The 17,113-nt window shown below is 42.6% G+C and overlaps 1 protein-coding gene across 1 annotated transcript in view; it reads left to right on the top strand.

The window, feature by feature from the left end:
- Positions 1 to 17,113, top strand: part of NEDD9 (neural precursor cell expressed, developmentally down-regulated 9) — a 200,788-nt gene that overhangs the window by 63,218 nt on the left and 120,457 nt on the right. The window contains exon 2 of the mRNA XM_011962689.1: positions 14,467 to 14,630. Coding sequence (XP_011818079.1) covers positions 14,619 to 14,630 — 12 coding nt within the window. The 5' untranslated portion in view covers positions 14,467 to 14,618. The remainder of the gene's footprint in view (positions 1 to 14,466; positions 14,631 to 17,113) is intronic.

The following is a 17,113-nucleotide window of genomic DNA, read 5'->3' as shown; positions in this document are numbered from 1 at the left end:
TCTCTGCCTCTTCTTCTTCCCTCCCTCCTTCCTTCCCTCCCTCCCTCCTTCCTTCTTTCCCTCCCTCCTTTTCCTTCTTCCCTCCCTCCTTTCTTCCTTCCTTCCTTTCTTTGCCCCTCCATTTCTCTGCCTCTTCTTCTTCTCTTTTTGCTTCCTTCCCTATCTCCCTCCCTTCATATTCTCTCTCTCTCTCTCTCTCTCTCTCTCTCTCTCTCTCTCTATATATATATATATATATATATATCATGGTTAACAACATATGCTTCAACAGGTTTTTTGACCTCTTGAGAAGTATGTGGTTAAAAAGTCTCTTTGCTATTCCTGTCTTGTACCTAAGCCACCTGCCCCCACCCCATCCCTGCCATATACACATTCATACACACAAGTAAACCACTGGTACTGATGTCTTGTTTTTCTTTCCAAAGTGTTTTCAACATACATGTAAGCACATTTGAATAGATGTTGTCAGCCCACAAACGACAGCCTGTAAAACACAGTGTTCTGCACCTTACACTTTCCACTTACTATTATGTCTTAGAGATCTTTCCAAACATAAAGACCTCATTCATTCTTTTTTAGGGCATCTTAGTACTCCAGTTGTATAGATTAGCCTAATTTATGTAGCCAATCCTTTATTAACAAAAATTCAGGTTGCTTCCAATATATTGCTATCACCAACAATGTTGTAGCAAGTAGCCTTACACCATGTCTTTCTGCACATGTGCCAGTCTGTGTGCAGCATAAACTCCTGAGGATGGCGTTTGGGAATGAGTGGGTGTGTGCACATGCAATCTGGATAGATATGAACAAATCGCTCATCGCAGGCACTGCGTGACCCTCTCTTCACCAATAGCACAACAGGGCCTGGCAGTCCCTATTGCAATGAGTTCCTGAGACTTTCCTGGGATAAGAAAAAGGTGAGAGAGTATAGAAGGTTATTTAATTGGAAGTCCAGGTTCCCCCTCTCACTTCCCATAGCTGCAACCATCAAAATTCTCAAACCCGATTCTTTATTATACAACCCAAGAAAGATATATTTTTATATTTAGAATTGTAACCTAACGAATTAAGATTTTTTTGACTGTGAGTAACAAAATACAGTTCAACTCAGCTTGGCGGTGGGCTGGGGGAGAAAGAGGGGCAGGGGGTGGTCACTGTAAGGAGAAGGACGTATTTCATGGTACTGGACGCAGGAGTGCAGCCATGCTCCCAGAAGGGACAGCATCTAGGAGCTGGGAGACCCCAGAACAGCCGGGGATACAGGGCCTGTCACCCATTGCTGCTTGTATTTGGGTCTTCTTTCTTGAAGTATTTTTTCCTGTCTTCTCTTCAATCCTTACAATAGGTAAAGGTGGAAGCTCACAGCGACCAAATTCACAGTTGGAGAGACTCAGTGACTTTGTGTGCACGTGTGCATGTTTGTGTGTGAGTGTGTGTGTGAGTGTGCATGAGTGCATCAGTGTGAGAGTATTTGCTTGTTAGTGCGAGTGTGCACCAGTGTGTGAGTGTGCATGTTAGTGTGTGAGTGTGTATGACTCCGTGTGAGTGTGCACGAGTGTGAGTGTGAGAGTGTGTATGTTAGTGTGCATGTGTGTATGTGAGTGTGTCAGTGTGTGAGAGTGTGAGTGCACGGGATGCTTTTCTGCTTTGATTTCGCATTCCCAGAAAAGGGTGTTGGCCCTGAACTTGGGGCCAGGTACCCATGCCTGGGCCAGGCAGCTGTGAACAGCAGAGCTTGGTTATACTGTCCAAGCTGAAATGTGGGTCCTGCTGTTCTGAGTGGGCAGAAGAGCCAGGGGAATCTTTTCAAGCTGGGCAGATATTCCACATGGCATCTGCACAGCCACAAATAAAGTTGTTTATCTTCGTCACTTTAATTTTATAACAAAAATATTATAAAAACAAGGCAGAAACATAATGAATTCTAAGTGTCTAATAAGTCTCTCGGTTAAATGGCCCTAGTGGTTTCTGAAGTTATCCCAGAATAGGATAATGGCAGAAATGAAGTAGGTATAAACTGGACAAATTCTCACCTCTCCTGTTGTTTCTTTTCAGCAGATAGTTTCCTAAAAACTGGGTTATCAGAGACACTTTTTTAGAGTAAAACAATTGTTTTTTTTACATTTTTAAAAACAAAGCTTCTCTCCCATGAATATCCAGAAAGACCATACATTTCAGGGCCGGCCTACAGGACATATTTCAAAGTGACATGTAATGTCATTTTAGAAGAGTGAGCTGTTTCTTTTTTTTGTTTGTTTTTAACTTAAAGACAAAATGGCCAGGGAAAAAGCTGCCAAGTCTCTGAGTAATCTTATTGAGGGTTCAGTTTTCTAAGTATGACCTTATGCTAGCAACAGCCCCTGAGTAACAAGAAAACAAGCCAAGCTAGGAAGCCTTGTTTCTATGAGACAAAATTGTAAGACAGCAAAGTCTGAAGGTGAATTCTAATTATGTAACATGAATGAGTCATCAATGCCGTCAGAGATCACAGACAATGAAGCAGTGATCCGCCGTCTCCCCACACTTTCAAAGCACCCAGGCTCTGTTTCTCATCCCCCCTACACCTTCCTCTCACCCTCCCTTCCTTCCTTCTTCTCTATTTTTCTCTTTTCTTTTCCATTTTGTGCTTCATTACTCGGGGTTCTCCAGAGAAACAGAACCAATAGGATGCACATATGTATTTAGAAAGCGATTTCTTGTAAGAACTTGGCTCATGTGATCATGAAGGCAGGCAGGTCCCAAGATCTACAGGATGAGTCAGCAAACTGGGCACCCAAGAGAGCTGATAGTGTGGTTCTTGTCTGCGTCTGAGGGTCTGGGACCCAGGAGAGCTGATCACGTAGCTCTAGCACAAAGGCCGGCAGTCTTCAGACCCAGGAAGATCTGATGTCTCCATTTAAGTCCAAAGGTGAGAAAAAGCCAATGTTCTAGTTCAAAGACAACCAAGCAGCAGGATTTCTCTCTTACTCAGGGGAAAGTCCACCTTTTTGTTCTATTCAGGCCTTCAACTGATTGAACAAGGCCCACCCACATCAGAAGGGCCACCCGCTTTACCCAATCTACTGATTTACACATTAATTTCATCTCAAAACACCCTCATGGGAACATCCAGAATAACGCTTGCCCAAATGTCTGGACATCCTGTGGTCCAGTCAGGTGGACACATAGAACTATCACATGTGCCTTCCTGTTCTCGCGTGCACTGGTCACGCACGCTATCACCCATTTCCCATTTATAATCTTTTCTTTACAGCAAAGTTTCTAGAAAGAGAAGTCTAGACTCTGCCTACAGTTTCTCATCTCTCATTCACAGGTCAGCCCAGCCACAGTTGGCGCCTGTCCCTATCATTTTGTTGAAACTGATCTCAAGAATCTCCAAAATCTAATTGTCAAGTTATTTCCTCTCATCTTTGTAATAACGCACCATCCTGAATCTCCTCCAGCCCTCTCTCTTCTGTGTGGCCCTCTAGGAGTGATAGTCCCCAGGATCCTGCCATCTTCCCCTCTCTCTTTTTTTTTAATTTATTTTTTTGAGACAGAAGCTCACCCTGTTACCCAGGCTGGAGTGCTCACTGCAACCTCCAGGCTCAAGCGATTCTCCTTCCTCAGCCTCCCCAGTAGCTGGGATCACAGGCCCGCACTCCCGTACCCAGTTAAATTTTGTGTTTTTAGGAGAGACAGGGTTTCACCATGTTAGCCGGGTTGGTCTCAAACTCCTGACCTCAGGTGATCTACCTCGGCCTCCCAAACTGCTGGGATTACAAGTGTGAGCCACCACGCCTGGCCCCCTATCTCATTTAACAAGCTCTGTCTGGCTGATGTTTAAGCGCTCTTGCTTTAACCACCAGCTCTAAGCTCATGACTGTAAAATCTCTGTCTTCAACATTCTCTCTCTCTGAATCTCAGACTTGGGTTATATAACTGCTTACAGATTCTCTCTCCATTGGACATTCTCCACATGAAACTGGAACTTAACATGCCACATTCAAATTCACCATTTCCCCCATAACTTAATTCTTAATTTCTTCTTTCTCAGAATGATACTAGCATCCATGCAGTCTCCAAAGTTTTTTGCCGGGAGACATTTATTACCAACGGCTCCCTCTCCTTCACCTTGTAGTTCAAATCAGTTACTATGCTCTTTTGGTTCTCCTTGCTAAATATCTATTTCCTCTCCTCTTCACTGTACCTGTCTCCGGCTTAATCTGAACCTTCCTTATAATTCTCATCTGGAGCACAGCTTTATAATGGATTTCTGTCCACCTCCATTTCAACTGCCCCTTTAATGAATTAGCGACTATTTTCAGTGTGATTCTTATGCAAGAAAATGTAATCAAGTGAATTTCCAATGAAAGGATTTCCAAGCCTACCCCATTGCCTTTAGGATATAATGTGGAGACAATTGCAACAGTCCGGGAAAGAGGCTGTGAGCTAAGACAGAGGCAACTGAGATGGAGACATAGGGCAGAATGAAGGGAGCTGGGAGATCCTACAAGCTAGATGTGCCAAGATCCCATGCTGATGAGACGATCAGACGTGGGAGTGAGAGTAAAGGGAGATGAAGGAAATCCTCTCCGTCTTGACTTTGATAATAAAATGAATCATAGTCTTGTCCTCTGAGCCGCGGAACTCTAGATCCTGACTTTCCTCAAAGCAAACAGCAAGTGAACTTACTTGGGTGGGGCACGCTGTCTGGGGAAGCAAAGCCTTCAGGAAACTCAGAGGTCTGCATAGAGATGAATCAGAGACCCAATAACAAAGAAATCAAAATTAATACCAGATGGGTGAAGGAGGCAGTTGAAAGTCCTTGTAAATAGCCAGCGTCCAAGAGCACTGGAGGAGTGGAAGGTGCCACAAGCAATGCTCTTCTGCCAGGAGATTCCTAAAAATCTGCTGGCAAAGACCAGAGAAAGAATCAGAGCCATGTGCCCAGCAAGACATTACCTAAGCTCAAAAGGGTTTAAAGGACTTATAACCCTGCCTTTTACCCTCAATTACTTCATGATCACCACCATGCTGTTTTTCCTGGTCAGGTGGTTGGCAGTAGTGTGGAATATCTTGCTGTTTGTAGAACACGTTAAAGCATGAATGATGTGTTGCTATGCCTTCAGGGTACATATTTGGATGCCCTCACAGATGAACTAATAGCTCTTTTCATCTCACTTTCCTTATTGAGTCTTGCCCATTTACAACAAAGGAAAGGCTTGTTTTGTAGATCTTTAAAACACACCTGAGGATTTTGAATTCATTTATAAGCCAATCCCCTCCAGTGATCATTCAGTAAGAACCAAAGTCATTTGCAAAGCTATACACCAACAACATGTAAACTGGTTAAATGGAGCCAAACCACCCAATTTGACTGTTCAGCCAAATTCAAGTACGTCCAATGCACTGGGATATTAAATCCCAACAAATTCTTCTTTGGCATGGCCTGACAAGATCACTGGTATTTATTGGTTGCTTTTATACAAATGGAAAGAAATATATCATAACCAAAAAGTTTTCCCAGGCAACCTTGTTAGAATCTTGCCTGAGACCCAAGAGCGGGCTGAAGAACACGATCTTTCCTGCCAAAGAGCAACCTTTTGCTCTGCAAGCAGGTGGCTGATGGGCTGTTTTATGAAGGGTTTAATGATCTCCCTCTGCCTTAGTTACCTACCAAAATAAACTGTGTGAATCCCAATGTGGTAGAAGGACTGACTCCCTCATCAACTGTCAAGCAAAAATCTTGGTAGGACTCCACAGCCTGGGGAAATAAAGTTGCTAAGGAAGAAGTCAGTGACTCTGTAGTTTCAACGGACCTCTGCTTCAGATACTGTTAGCAGCCCAGGAAGTAGCTCTGCTGGCTGCATTGATCCTGGGCCTAGAATTACCCTCAGGAAGAACCATCAGGAAGACAGAGCTAGATCAGTCTCCATTCCCTTAGGACACTACTCATTTGGCGACAGGCTAACCAGAGAGCTTCACTCAATTTATAACATTCATAACTGATAAAGGCCTTTTCTGGTATCCCACTAATTATATATCCAGGTTATAGCCTAAATAAGATACAAAACCGAGGATGCATTTTTGTCTGATCTCTTTATTTTACACACGAGGAAACTGAGACTCAGGAATGGCTGAATTGCCCAAAGTTGCACACCTGAGAGTAGAGCCCAGTTCTCCTGACTTGCAGGTTACAGTTCTTCCCGCTGTGAACACCATCACAAGCTGCCAGCTGCACATGGCTGAATGGGAGTTACAGAAGTTTGGAAAACCTGGTGTATCTCTGCAGCTGCCATGTGGCTTTCCATCAAGGACCTTAAATACAAGGGTCAGATATCAGGCTAGAGAAACACCCAAGGAGGGATGAGAAAAAACATAGACTGGATGGTCCACAAGCCTCAGTGTAGGAAATGAAGCGGATTAGCCAGGAAATCAGCAATCTAGACTATTTTGAGGGGGGCATAAAAGCTGCCTTGCTCAATCCTGCTTATTTCAACCTATAGAGAGAACCGCCCTACGAGGAGAAGCCCTGCCATTTTTACCCATGCCTGAGCCAAGAGTACGTCTTCCTTCATCCATATTTCTAGCTTTCTCCCTACACTCTCCTTTCTTTGGAAGGAAGTTATTTTCCTTTCCTATCACTGAAAATTCTAACAGAGCCCCACTGAGAGTCTTCTTCATCCTAGGTCCTCATTTAAAGCAAAATTTTACTGAGCACTTAATATGCACCAGGTGCTCAGCTGGGGTAACAAAGATGGAGCAGTCACAGTAAAGCATCACAGTTATAATCCACAAGGATCTCCTCATCTAAAGGTCCTGTTTATGTAGAGTGCTTGCTTCCACCATGTGGACAGTGAGCATACTTCTAAACCCCAAATCTCAACATATGGTCCAAGAAAAGACTGCTTTTCTAATTTGCAAATGTTTTATATGAGTGTCTTTAAAAGGCTTACAAATTGAATTGTGTCCTATAACAAGTTCCTTTACTAGAAAAAACTAACTTTTATTAAATCAGGATTTTTGAGAAAAATCTGTGCTCTGTGTTCACCAAATCCATATGCTTTAACTTGGAAAACCTCCCTGTAATCACAGTCTATTGCAGTTGGGAAGGATCTGAAATGTCACCTAATCCAGAAGATGTAAATTTTTTATTTTTTAACAATGAAACAATTTTCAAAAACAAATATTACTGTGACTTCCAAAATAATAAAATAGTTAAAACTGGCACCTCTCTCCTAAAAAATGATGATGAGCTTGTTTACTCTTCCTGTTGCAAATGAGGAAACTGAGATCCAAAGAGAGTGAGAAGTCAAAGGTCTCAAAGAAAGTTATTTGCAGAGTGAGGGTAGGAATATAGGATCCTTTCCTACTCTCTTTCCACCCATTCATCCATCCATCCATCCTTCCATTCACTTACCCACCCACCCATCCATCTATTCATCTATCCACCCATCTATCCATCCATCCACCCATTCACCTACCCATCCACCCATCCATCTATTCATTCATTTGCCATCCATCCATCCATCTACCCACTCATCCATCTATTCACCTACCCATCCATCCACCCACCATCCATCTATTCAGTCATCCATCCACCATCTATCCACCCATCCATCTATTCATTAATCCACCCATCCATTCAACCATCTACCCATTCATCTATGCATCCGTCCATCTATCCACCCACCATCTATCTATTCATTTATCCATCCATCCATCATATATCCACCCATTGATCTATCCACCTATCTAGATATTCATCTATCTACCCATCCACCCACCATCCATCCATTCATCCATCCATTCATCTATCCATCCCTCTATCTACCTACTAATCCATCTATCCATCCATCCACTTCACAAATCTTCAATAAGCCCTGGGGGTCCTGCACTTGAAAGAAAGGTAGACAGAGGCCAGACTATGCATGGCCTTATGAGTCATCTTAAGAATTGTGGACACTGTCTTAAGAAAAATAAGAAAAACATGGCAGTACTTTTTGTTTTGCTTGAGTTTAGGGATTTTATTTCAAAAAATATTTTATTGTAGAATGTTTCAAAAGTAGAAAGGGTAGTATCAATTACCTAGATTCAATAATTCTCAGCACATGGAAAACCTTGTTTTACTGTCTCCCCACTCTCCCCACCCCACTGGATTACTGGTCTGCATATACTCAGTGTGAATCTTCAAAAGATAAGGACTCTTTAATATATACATATACACATACACATATATAGTATAAAATCATAATATCATTATCAAACTTAAAACATTTCCATAGTAATTCCATAATATTAAAAATTCCATCAGTTGACTAAAAAACTTCAGGGATTGGGAACTCACATGACACAGTTGACATTTTAGAGGCATTAGCTCTGGCTGCAGCATGAAGAAAGGGTTATAGAGAGATGAGCCAAGTCTCAAAGGCCAATGCAGTAATCCAGATGAGAATGGAAGTGGCCTGAACATGACAGCAGTAGGGACAGAGAGGAATGGAGAGCGCTGCAGGAGGCATCATTGAGAGGACATCTTGAAAGCCATGGGGAAGATGGACAATGGAAACCATTAGGATGAGGCCCAGCATCTAGTGTGGGTGGTGGTGCCATTCACTGAGAGGAGACCAAAGCTGAAAATATCCATTTGGATTAGCAGATGGGGTGTGTCTTTTGGAGAGGTGGAGCACAAGGTGGGAGAGGGACATCAAGGGGAGCTGTCCAGGGCCAGTTGGAGAGAAGACCCGGGCTGGAGAGACAGGTTCGGGAGTCCTGAAGCTGTAGGTGGAAACTGAAGTTGTGGTTGCAGGTGGTGAAAGCAGAGGAGGCTGAGGACAGAACTGGAGGCTCAGTGCCATGATGGGAGGTAAAGAGAAACACCCAGACAGACTAGCACCAAGGAAAGAGCACCATTTAAAAGGGGGAACATGGTCAATGATGTCAAATTTTGCAGAGATGTCAAGTAAAGTCAGACTCAAAGTGGTCCACTGGGTTTAGGAAAAAGGACTCAGAACAAGGGATGTTGGGAAGAGCCCCTTTGGTGAGGTAGAGAAGACAAACACCAGACAGTCACCAGTGAAAACAGAAGAACTGGAAGTTCCTCCGCACCCGACCCAAAGTGCTAGGATTACAGGCGTAAGCCACCGTGCCCGACCCAGTCTGTGATAGTTGATTATGGCAGTTCTAACAAACTAATACAGCCAGGCACTGTGATTAACATGGTACTTCCTTCTTTTTATTTAATGTTCACAACAATCTCATGCGGTTAGTGCTCCTGTATCTCCTTTTCTAGATGAAGAGATTGAAGCTTACAGAGGGAAACACGCTAACTTGCATAAGGTGGAAAAGTTAATAAGCAGAATTCTAATGCAGTTTCCCAGGGATGCTGTCACTAAGCACCACAGACTGCGGGGCTTAAACAGAAACTGACTGTTTCACAGCTCGGGAGGCTGGAAGAGACCAAGGGGTCGGTAGGGTTGGTGACTTGAGAGGGCTGTGAGGAAAGAATCTGCCCGTGTTTCTTCATATCAGCTTTCCTCTCCATATTACTCCTCTTTATAAGGACATCAGTCCAGTTGGATGAGGGGCCCACCCTGCTCTGGTAGGACCTCATCTGAACTACTTACATCTGCAATGACTTTATTTCCAAATAAGGTCCCATTCTGAGATACTGGGGGTTAGGAATTTAACATATTATTCTGGGGGGACACAATTCAACCCTCCTGCCCTGCTTGGATGAAGGCCATGCGAGCTAAAGGACTCAGTCGGCTACGGGCAAACCTGACTTCAGGGTCTTAAAGGAAAGGCATGACTGCTGGGAGCAAGTCAGGAGAGAGGTCATATATGGAGAAAAGTCCCGTAGAAGGCAGGACAGGATGGCATTGAGTGACAGGTGGAGGGATTCACTTAGGCATGAGAGGAGACATTTTCCGTATTGTCACAAGGATGCGGGAAGGAAAAAGGGATGAGTTGAAATGTGAAGTGAATCTGCAGATGTGGAGGAGGGAAGTTGAGGAAGTTCATTTCAGAGGGCCCCTGCTTTCTTTGTGGAGCAGGTGGGGAGACTGCCTGCTGAGGTTAACAGATGCCCACAGATGACTATCCGGACTGTTCTGGTCATTCCCTCCTTAGTTTTCTCTGTGCTTTACTATGTCACTTGGCACTCCTATACAATAAAATGACTTCCCCCTTTTTTAAACTTTGGATAAATGAATCACAGCATATGTTCTTTTGTGTGGGCTTCTCCCACTCAGCATCATGTTCGAGCAATGCATCTATGTTATTGCTTGTAGCTGTAGTTTGTAATTTACATTGCTGTATGGTATTCCACTGTATGGATATGCCAGCATTTTTCCATTCTATTAATAATGTTCACGGACAATTGTGTTGTTTCCAGTACTAGCCCATTATGAATAATAATGCTATGTAGATCTTTATCTGTTTCTGTTGTGTTTATATGGAATTGCTGGATGATAGGTTTCCGTCCATCCCTCCCTGCCTTCCTGCCTTCCTGCCTTCCTTGTTTCTTTGTGTTGTCCAGGCTGCCTCAAGGGATTCTCTTTCCTCAGCCTCCTGAGTAGCTGGGACTACAGGCTCATAGCACCTTGCCCGCTTTGTTTTCAGCTTTAACAGAAAATACCAAACTGTTTCCAAAGTGGTTGTATCAATTGATATTCTTGTCAACAAGGTATAATAGTTCCCATTGCTTCTGACAATGTTTAGTATATATTTTTTAAATGTTGACCATTTTGTACTAAGAATAATAGTAGTGTGTCACCACCCCTGTAAAACATTTATGGTTTTTTTCCTCCATTATTTGTATATGAAGATACTGAAGTGAATATGGTAACTTAGAGTTTCAAGTTGACTGCTAATAATATTAGTAGATGTATAGAATAGTAATATCAATAATATTTATAATAATATCCATAGCTTTTATTTGAAATATGGCAGCTAAAGGAAGATTGGTAGTCTTAGAAGATTACAGTAATAAAATCCAAGATGTAAACAGAGTCAGCCCACACAGCATTTTAAAATAACAGAGAAATGAGCAGACCGACCCAGGGATACATCGACACGCCGCTAGGAAGGCAGCTGGTACCAACCTCATCCTTTCACAGGGGTGTGTGTCCCCCTAGAGCATGCTCTGAGAGTTGTGGCAGCACTGAGCACAGATTGCTGAATTGCCCAGCTGGGACCAGTCAGGACCACTGCAGAAGAGGGAGACCAGCTGGGGAGCCTGTCAGCCTGCAGCTCATTAGTATGCCACATCTGACAGCATCTGTTCCTCCAGGAAGCAGCAACAGCCATGTGCTCCAAAAGCAAGGGGCATGAGCAGGCCTCTTCAGCAGAAATAGCCACAGCCTCCTCACATGCCCACTTCCCTCTCTGCCCACTGAAACCCCTGAGCTTCCCCACTTCACCTTCCTCTTGCCAATATACTCAACCTCCTTGCCGTTTGTCCTTCTAATGCATTGCCCCGGCCAAAGCCCAGCCTTGGATGAGCTCAACTGTTTGCTTACTCTGCATCAATCACCCAGCTATTGAGCATGGCTGGCAAAACCACACACCCTGCAGACGGTGCCACTGCAAACTCACGGTCACCAATGCCATCTAGAACCTTGTTACTGTCAGGCAGCCCTCTGTAGTTCCCTGGCCAGCTCACCTTCCTGTTCTCCTATTTTTTCTAATTAAAATGAGAGTAGATTATCTTCTGCAACGCTACATTGAACGGGGCCTATTCTAGAAACAGCAGGCTGTTGCAGTTTTACACAGTGGATGTTTCAAACTTTCGCCACGTTTTTCAACGTCTCTGGTTTTATTGCCTGTCCGTCTTCTGTGCCCCAATCTTAAACCCTGCTGTTTTAAACCCATCTGTGGGCAGACACCCTCAACAGAAAACTGGCACATTTAGTAATTGAGGACATATAAATATACTTTAGACACTGCTTTGCTTATATACAAATAAAAATCTGCAATATATGTCATATAGAATTACTCTTTTTCTTTGACATGACTTCAAAGTATATATTATCTGATTCTTATCATGAGTTTAAAACAAAGGATCAATGTCTGACATTCTTCCAAATAATAAATTAACAGGATTCCTTGGAGCATTACAAAAAACTTTTTTTGTGGGGCTTAAGGTAAAAGTACAGACAGAGAACTGCATGTTATGGGCCTAATATTGTATTGTGTTGTAAAATTGTAAATTGTAAAATTATAAATTAAACTGACAAGCTGTTAAATAAAAGATGTCCCATCCTCCTACTTGGACAAATATCTCTTCATAGTGACCTGAGAAACCATGTTGGACCTTAGAGTTTTTGGACTGCTTGGATCTTCCTGCTAGAACATGTGCCACAGGAAGAAGCCTCCCCTAGATCTAGCCATCCACCCCCATGCCCCAGCCCTGCTCCATCCCATAACCCAAGGGCCTTGGTGCTCATATATATCACTCTTGAGCCATCAAGTCTAAACTTGACCTGTGGCCTTTTACAAATATCTGCTTCCAGGTTCCCCTCAGGAAGAAGGACTTAAAGACGAGCCCACAAAGACCAGGAAGTAGGTTTGGAATCATTTGAACAGGAAGTCCCAATGTCCTGGTCCTTGGCATGGGGTCTAGAAAGGGAGACATGGGTCTCAGGTGGGCATGGTCTCTTGGTCCCACAGACCTCTTTCCCCTTCAGAAAGTGCATGGCTGGAGGAGAGACGGAAGCCCAAAAGCACAAGGCCCAACACAGAGTTCCCGGTGCATGGGGATAAGGGTAGTACCTCCTTTATGGGAAAGAAAGAGGTTGCATTGGAAAGGCACTTGGAAAGCTTCTGGAGTCCTGGCAGTACTCTACGTCTTGACCTGTGTGGCAGTTAAATTTATAACAATTTATTAAGCTATACATTCATTTTATACAGTTTTCTATATGTGTGTTATATTTCCCAGTAAAGAATTAATGACGTGTGTGTGTGTGTGTGTGTGTGTGTGTGTGTGTGTGTGTGTATATATATAATTTCTGGTACTGCAGTTTATGGTATCCCCATAGACAAATCAGCTCTGAGAGGCTGTCTTATAAGGGCAGACACCTTGGGCAGTTAAAATGCCTCAAGGTGCGAGTACCTAAAGAAGCAATAGACAGGGCGCTGGAAACGCAGTAACTCTCCCCTCTGGTTCTCCATCCCGTGTGGGGCCAAGATACCGGGGAAACCACACATGGGTTCAGGCAGAGCAAATGAGTCATGGGCCCATGTCCTCTTGCCTAGCCACTGCAAGTGCCTCAGAGGAAAATTCCTTTTTCCCCCTCCTAGCCAAGACTGTAAATACTGTGTTTATCAAACTGAAATTACAGGAGGCTGTTCCCATCCTGGTGGAAGCGAAAGGAGACCAACTCCCAATTATCCTGTGTGGAAAGGAGTTCTAGGAAGACTTCTCTTCCTCCTAAGGGCAGCTGCATAGGTTCATTAAATTGTTTGCTGAGCTTCTATTATGTGCCAGTCACAATTCTTATTTTTCTGCTTCCCCTTTTAAAGCAACCTCTTACATTATTCTTGATAGGAAAACACTGTCCTTTTACAAAGATTCACATTACCAATTCTCAAAAAGATATTCATGTGCCCTATGTGGTTTAAATATGAGGGGTTTTCTAAGAATATACATCCCAACTATAACCTACAAATACATACACATACACACACACACACACCATCTCAAAACAGCCTTCCAGCTGCAAGAAGTTGAAAGAGAAGTGAAAAATTGGCCAGTACTAACTCATCGAAAGCCCAGTCCATGTTTTTCCCAAAAAAATCAAATTCTGGGCTTTGCATCTAAGCTATTTAAAAGCCACATTTCCAAAACACTAGTTTTTCTCCTTTTCTGGAAACAAAAAAAGCATATGGCTCCAGTGACCTTCACAAGCTGCTGGTAAGAGGTAGAGTCAGGCACATCTTGTGGCTTCAAAATGATAAAAGCAGTAACATATTAAGTTGGTTTAAGGGGGATGGTGAGGCCACAGGGATGGGAGAGTAGAAAACTATCAGTGAAATCGACGACAAGACTAAAACTGTAGGTTACAGGCAAGGAAATTTCACTCTCAACTCTACTATCCATACAAAACACCTGGCAAACATCTACCCATCTCTCAAGACTCCATCCAAGGTTGACCTTCTTCCTTTGTGGCCTCACTGGATCCACTGCACATTTGACCCAAAATGATGTAACATTGTATTGTGCTGTATTTTTTTGTTTGTTCAGTGAGACTGTGGGATCCTTGAGGACGTTGCTATAGTTTATGTGTCTTTGAAGTTCCAACTAAAGCATAGTAAGAACCCCATAAATGCTTTCTTTGATTGCATGAATGAATGGATGATGGATTCCATTCACGAGACTATGGATTTGGCTTTTCCAACTGCTCTGATGCAATCCTTAAATGATGAAAATCATCTCAATTTTTTTCAGAGTTTACCAACCTTTCCATCTCTATCTCCTGTTTTCAGATTCAGTAGGCTGTGAGGTCCGTAATGTCAGACACTGGCAAACATCACGTGTTCTTCAAGTAGAGTTATGAAAACGAAGAAACTGGTCGGAAGAGTAAAACGTCGAAATTGTCCTTTCCAAGATCCAGAGCTGCAACATTCCTTGGGGGAAAATGTGGACAAGGGTGAGTACTGATAGAAAAAAACAGACAATTTGTGATTCCCCTTTTTCCAGTTTGCTCAGCTTAAAGCCCCTGCAATAATAATACAAACAGTGGGGAGTATTTTTGCTGGTTTTTTTGTTTGTTTGTTTGTTTGTTTGTCATACATGCCTGCAACTAACATTTGGGGAAAATACTGTTAAGTTTAGACTGCCAGATTTTGCTTTGTTAAGTGACTTTCTTACATGGATACACTGATGCCCACAGGGCATCCTCTTCCATCCAGAAATCTCTGGGGAAGCAGTCTTCTGGGATGTGGATTGATTATTCCAATTAGCATAATGGTGCCTGAGTAAGCCTGGAAGTTATACCCACTGAACTACTCATTCAGAAGCTGATCGCCCAGGTTTGGAAACAGCCAGTTCTTTGGCGCCTTGTTTCTCTGTTTGCCAGTCACCTTTAAACCATTCAACTTCCATTCGGCCATTCCTTAAGAAAATCAGCTTGGCCTGGGGTAGAGTGTAGGATTAAGATAATCAATTTTTCTATCTAACCAAGGCTTCCTAAAGGTGTTATGAAAATTCATAGAAGAAATGATATGTAATGTTACCTATTAGTCGGCCTCTAAAGGAGGCAGGCATCGTCGCATGGCACAGTGGCAATGAGGGTCACAAAGATCTGAGTTTTGGTCCTGGCTTTTCTGTTTAGCAGTAGAGTTGACCTTAAGCCAGTGACCTGACCCTTTTGAATCTCTGTTTCTGCGTTTATAAAATGGTGACAGGGAGATTATTCAGAGGATAAAATGAGAAAATGCATATAGAGTAATTCGTGCTCAAAAAAAAAAAGATGAATTCCCTTATCTGTTGAGATTGATCGACTGTTTTCTGTATCTCAGAGAATCAACCGTCAACTGCACACAAATGAAAAAGCTCTGGGCACCACATCAAGCCAAGGACAGCCCCATCTCCTTTCTGGGGAAAGATTCCAAGTTAAATATAACGAGAAATGTTTTCTTGAAATAATTTGATAAGCAACAAAAGGATTTCCCTGGAAGGCATTAAATACAAGTTTGATTGTCATATCACAGTGATTTTTTTTTTATTATACTTTAAGTTCTAGGGTACATGAGCACAACGTGCAGATTTGTTACATAGGTATACATGTACCACGTTGGTTTGCTGCACCCAACAACTTGTCATTTACATTAGGTATTTCTCCTAATGCTATCCCTTCCCCAGGTCCCCACTCTCCAACAGACCCCGGTGTGTGATATTGACCGCCCTGTGTCCATGTGTTCTCGTTGTTAAACTCCCACCTATGAGTGAGAACATGTGGTGTTTGGTTTTCTGTCCGTATGATAGTTTGCTTAGAATGATGGTTTCCAGCTTCATCCATGTCCCTGCAAAGGACATTAACTCATCTGTTTTTATGGCTGTATAGTATTCCGCGGTTTATATGTGCCACATTTTCTTAATCCAGACTATCACTGATGGACATTTGGGGTGGCTCCAAGTCTTTGCTATTGTGAAGAGTGCTGCAATGAGCATATGTGTGCATGTGTCTTTATAGTAGCATGATTTATAATCCTTTGGGTGTATACCCAGTAATGAGATCACTGGGTATTTCTAGTTCCAGATCCTTGAGGAATTGCCACAGTGTCTTCCACAATGGGAACTAATTTACACTTCCAACAACAGTGCAAAAGCATTCCTATTTCCCCACATCCTCTCCAGCATCTGTTGTTTCCTGACGTTTTAATGATCGCCATTCTAACTGGTGTGAAATGGTATCTCATTGTCGTTTTGATTTGCATTTCTCTGATGACCAGTGATGATGAGCATTTTTTCATGTCTGTTGGCTGCATAAATGTCTTCTTTCGAGAAGTGTCTGTTCATATCCTTTGCCCACTTTTTGATGGGGTTGTTTATTTCTTGTAAATTTGTTTAAGTTATTTGTAGATTCTGGATATTAGCCCTTTGTCAGATGGGTAGACTGCAAAGATTTTCTCCCATTCTGTAGGTTGCCTGTTCACTCTGATGATAGTTTCTTTTGCTGTGCAGAAGCTCTTTAGTTTAATTAGATCCCATTTGTCTATTTTGGCTTTTGTTCCCATTGCTTTTGGTGTTTCAGTCATGGTCTTTGCCCATGTCTATGTTCTGAATGGTATTGCCTAGGTTTTCTTCTAGAGTTTTTATGCTGTTTAAGTCTTTAATCCATCCTGAGTTAATTTTTGTATATGGTGTAAGGAAGGGATCCAGTTTCAGCTTTCTGCTTTCTACATATGACTAGCCAGTTTTCCCAGCACAATTCATTAAATAGGGAATCCTTTCCATATTATTTGTTTTCGTCAGGTTTGTCAAAGATCAGATGGTTGTAGACGTATGTTGTTATTTCTGAGGCCTCTGTTCTGTTCTACTGGTCTAAATATCTGTTTTGGTACCAGTACCATGCTGTTTTGGTTACTGTAGCCTTGTAGTATAGTTTGAAGTCAGGTAGCATAATGCCTC

The sequence above is a fragment of the Colobus angolensis genome, unplaced genomic scaffold, assembly GCF_000951035.1.
Source record: "Colobus angolensis palliatus isolate OR3802 unplaced genomic scaffold, Cang.pa_1.0 Scaffold6, whole genome shotgun sequence".
In the NCBI taxonomy this organism is placed as follows: Eukaryota; Metazoa; Chordata; class Mammalia; order Primates; family Cercopithecidae; genus Colobus; species Colobus angolensis.
This window is presented reverse-complemented; position numbering and strand designations above follow the sequence as displayed.